Raw genomic sequence first — 4,541 nt, forward strand, 5'->3', positions numbered from 1 at the left:
CTGGTAGTGAGGAATCTGAGCTGAATGCTGCCAGCAGTCTGTGGCCAGGCAGCCATATCCACCGCGTTTTTCCAAATGTGGCATATCCTGGAGTGGGAGAAGGAAAAATTTTCCCTGCTTCAGCTGGTGTGAAAACTGCTGCACCTGGGTGGAAGATGGGGCTTCAACCTTTGCACAGGACTTGTAAGACTCAGTGAATGTGATACCTGCTATACGTAGCCCCTGGTTTGGGCAATTGTGTAATTTAAATTGTGATTACTCTCAACTACCACGCTAAAGGGAAGGTTAAGAACAATGAAACTGGAAGACTGAGAAACCCTAAGTATATATCAGACTCTGCTGCCGTAAGTGTCCCTTTGTGAAAAGGGAACAGATGTTACTTATTTCACATTTAATTTCAGACTTCCCATAAGCACTCACCTTCTCAACACAGGTGTGTTACTGGTGGTTCCTCCCCGTCACTGCTGTGTTTGAGGCTGCTGCCCCTGTGTGAAGGGACAGAGTGCTCGCCCCAGCCAGGCCCCTGCAGGGGGTCTCTGCATAAGTCCACGGCCCTGGGCTGCACTCCTTAGGCTGCAGCGAGTCAGCTGGAGAGATGGTGGTGCTGTAAGAGGCTTGTGAAAAAGTAGCAGGTATGTCTGAGCAGGCAGAGTTAAAGAGAGGTAAAAATGTTGGTCTACTAAGACTTGTAGCAGGGGCAGAGTCACTTGGACTGAGATCAAATGTAAATTCTTTTAAATAGGAGAGCGCTTGATTATTTAGCTGGGCATATTCAAAATTTATCTTGCTTCTAGCAATGTCATCTAGGATTTTTGCGCTACTTTTCTGATCTTCAGAGCAAATTTGCTCCCCATTTTGCTTCAAATGACACAGACTGCTGGATTGGAAACTTGTCTCATAGTTGTATTGGTTTGTGCTAGGAACACTGGAGTATTCTGGATTTGGGGCAATGCGGTTGCATTCGTTTTGCAACAATAACTTGTTTTTGTACTGAGACATCTTATGAATGATATTGTTCATTTCATTCCCAGTGCATTTGTCTTCCAGGTGCTTGTTTTCATAGCTGATTTTTAATGATGCCACTTGTGTTACACAGCGCTCGAAGAGCTGCACTATGTTAGTGCTGGTCTCCGTTGGTGTGGGGCTAATGTAGCTCTGAAAGCGTCTGAGAGTAAGAGGCTGCAGCGGTTTGTCACAGGAAATAGAGAGAGAGTGATACGTTGGTTTATTTCTGTTCTCCCTCTCAAGGGGATCCAGGAGTGAGGTCGCAGCAGTCTTGTAAGAGTAACATGATTCTACTTCGTGATTATCATCCAACGAAGGGTTTTCAGAGCTCTGGGAACCACTCTCTCTGTTCAGCTTTTCTGGCAGTGGGTTTTTATCTCCAGATGTCTCGCATCCTTCTGAAATTGTCGCCTTCTCATTCTCAGTTGAAGATGTCTGCAGATTGTCTCCATTAGCCTGTGATTGTGGTGCATAACTTGATGCTCTGGTGGTTTCCACAGTTGCAGGCACTGTAGGTGAATCCTTGTGGTGACTCTCTTCCCTTCCTTGGAAATCCAAATCAGATATGTTGGGGCAAGAGTCCAGGCTGTGGTCTCTTTCAGCAACATTTACTGAAGAGGCCTGGGTTGCATGTTTGCTTTCATCCAAAGACACATGTAGGTTAAATGTATTAGATTCTTCCTTGCTTGTTTTCTCCTGCTGAGCCTCTGTCCTCATTTTCTGCTCTGGACTGGGGCTGGGTAGGATCAATGAATCGTTAGACTTTTCTGGCTGTGATTGAGAACTCTGAAGAGAGTCAGGGGAGGAAACGAGTCCCGAGTGTTTTCGCAGCCAGTTTATTATCCCCATGGTCAGTGAAAGCTCAGTATCACAGAGCTTTAGCAAACATTCTTTGCCTTTCCATGTGCTGTGAAAAAAACCCTGGCTGATAATGTCTAGAGCTGGTTGGGAAGCCATGTTCTCCTCAGCTCCAACGTGAAAGCTGTAAATGGACAAAGGGATTTCAATGGCTTGTTCTGAAACGCTTTCAGATGTGCACAAGTCATCGTCTAGGACTGGGTTTATTTTGACTTCATTTGGGTCATAGAAGAGCTCATAAAGGGCATCTCCACTGTAGCTGTCTCTTGGAAATCTACCTGGGAACCCGGGGGTCGGAGCTTCCTTCATTTCATCATCTTGTCCAGGAGAGAATGAATCATAGTAGCCTTCATCACTTGTGGATGTGGATTCCTGGTTGTCACTTTTTGGCGTTCCTGTTTCTGTGGAGCTCTCTTTGGAATTGTCACCCTCTTTATCAGGTGACACCTGGGGGTCTGTCACAGATGCAGCAGCCTGGCTTCTAGCCTTTTCCACATCAGGACCAGGTATCTTCAGTAACTTCTTATCAAACAGAGCACTCTGATGTAGCCTCACTGATTTGTTGATGTTGTCCCAAAACTTTGCAAATTCAACGGTCTCATTCTGGCCAGGAGAGGCCAGTTGCTCCACACCCCCTTGGAAAGAGCCCATGACGGGGCTGTCTTTGTGCTTGCTTCGTCTCAGCAGAACTTCTTTGCTGTTCTCCAGCTCCAGATGAGCAGAGCTTTCATCAGCAAAGATTTCCCCACAGCCGGTGAGGGAATCGAAGCTCTTCAGTGAGGCGACATCTTCACACAGGGTGTTGCAGCAGTCGTAGGAAGAGTCAGACTGCAGTTCGCTGTCCGAGCAGTCTTGTGACAAGCAATCAGCTGCAAATGTTTCTCCAGTTTTGAAAAGATACTTTGCAAGACGCCCAGACAACTCACTCTTGCAGCCTGGAGAGGACAGATTCTTGTCCTTCTCAACCAGGATCGTGAGGCTCTCTGGTTTATTTTTTTTTATATGAAATATATCTCTGAGACCTTTCTTAGATCTTTTGAGGGAAATCCTCTTCCTGGGAATGGTTTTTGCGACAGCTGGCACAAAAGGCATCTGTGGCACAAAGTTCCTGTAATCAATCATCTGACTGCTGCACGCAGACTGGCTGGGGCTGACCACACACTCTTTCTTACTGCTGGAGCTGGACATCCCTGAAAAGCTGATGCTATTGACAAGTCGCCCCTTGCCCTTTCCAGAAAAAACTTCCTCACAAGCCCTGCTGCTGGAGCTGAACTGCTCTGTTTTGTCTGCCTCAGTAACGCAGTCATGGGTTTTACTCTTCCTTACAAGTTTGTAGGAGGACCCAGATGATTTTTCCAGGCAGTTGTCACCAGTCCCATTCCTTGCTGCTCTGGTGGAAAATCTGTAGGTCTTGTGCGTGGCCAAACATGCCAGCTGGACTTCAGCTACACTGTGGTTTCCCTCGAGAGCTGACTTTTTGTCTTTCCCCGTATCATCTTTGTTGATAGGAACTGTGTGCGCTGGTGGCACTTTCTCATGTTGCACACTGGATTTTATGAAGGTCTTTCCTCTCTTAAGCTCCATACTGCTTCCTCACATCTGTTTCTGTAAAGAAAACAGCAGAATAAAAATATTGTGAGGTTGGTGGCTAGCACTTGTAAACTTTGAAAACAACTGGAGAACACAGGGAAGGATATTAAGCATTACGCAATTGGTTTTGTTTGCCACCAGAAATTTCCGTCACTGACTCATGATAATGTATGAGAAACAGATCAGGTGAAACTGAAGGTATGTTAGCAATGGAAGGAAGGAAGATCCAGCAAGGAGAAGACAGTACACTTTATGAGTTGGTAGCTGAGGCTCGGAGAATATTTTGTCCATTAGAAATGAGGGGGTTTGGATTTAGGATTATGACTTCAGGATGGCTTTTAACAAGATAGAGGTCCTATTCCAAAAGTAGAAAAGGCATCAATAAAAAGCAATGCCTGAGGAACTTTAACATGTGTGTGCATCAGGGAGGCAGCAGTTCATAAATCTGTACCTTTGAGGAGGATGAAGAGCTTAAGGTCGGAAATCCCCTGAGAAAATGGATCAAACATTTGACACATGATGCTCACTTTACATTAAAATAATCCTTACCTGTGAATAGAAAATCCATAAACCTTGGTACTACCCTGGGAAGCATGCTGAAACTGAATTACTGTTTTTGCTTCCTCCTGAGCATAATGTATAATTTTCTGCACTACTACTTTTATTGTAAAAAGTAAAAAATGCAACATTGAAAATCATTGAAAATTATGACGGAAACATTTCCAATTTACAAAGACCAGTGTAGTACTCTGAGGCATTGCCACATTGAATCTGCATTGTGCATTGATTAGCTGTTTCTAAAAATACTCTATTACCTGTATCAATGCCAATTTTGGTCTCTGCCTATATGGTTTAGTATTGAATCTGTTTTATGTTTTCATACATCTAATTAGTCATTAATTATTTTAGCCATGACACTTTCAGTTTTCCAGCAGTTATTTCATGGACACATCTGATACTTTCCTGCCTTATATCAACTTGAATATTGAGTAAGTCAGTGGGCTTACATAAGGGTAGGTCAAGGAAGAAGCAAGCACTTCCTAAAAGCTGTTAGAGAAATTATTTTTACTGGATGGGAAATAGGACAA

General features: G+C 44.2%; 1 protein-coding gene across 1 annotated transcript; it reads right to left on the reverse strand.

Moving 5' to 3' along the window:
* Positions 1-438: 438 nt before the first annotated feature.
* AMER3 (APC membrane recruitment protein 3) lies at positions 439-3,447 on the reverse strand. The gene has a single exon (XM_009807327.2). It carries the CDS (start codon positions 3,445-3,447, stop codon positions 439-441), a length of 3,009 nt encoding a protein of 1,002 aa, XP_009805629.2.
* Positions 3,448-4,541: the final 1,094 nt, after the last annotated feature.

The sequence above is a fragment of the Gavia stellata genome, chromosome 11 (assembly GCF_030936135.1).
Source record: "Gavia stellata isolate bGavSte3 chromosome 11, bGavSte3.hap2, whole genome shotgun sequence".
In the NCBI taxonomy this organism is placed as follows: domain Eukaryota; kingdom Metazoa; phylum Chordata; class Aves; order Gaviiformes; family Gaviidae; genus Gavia; species Gavia stellata.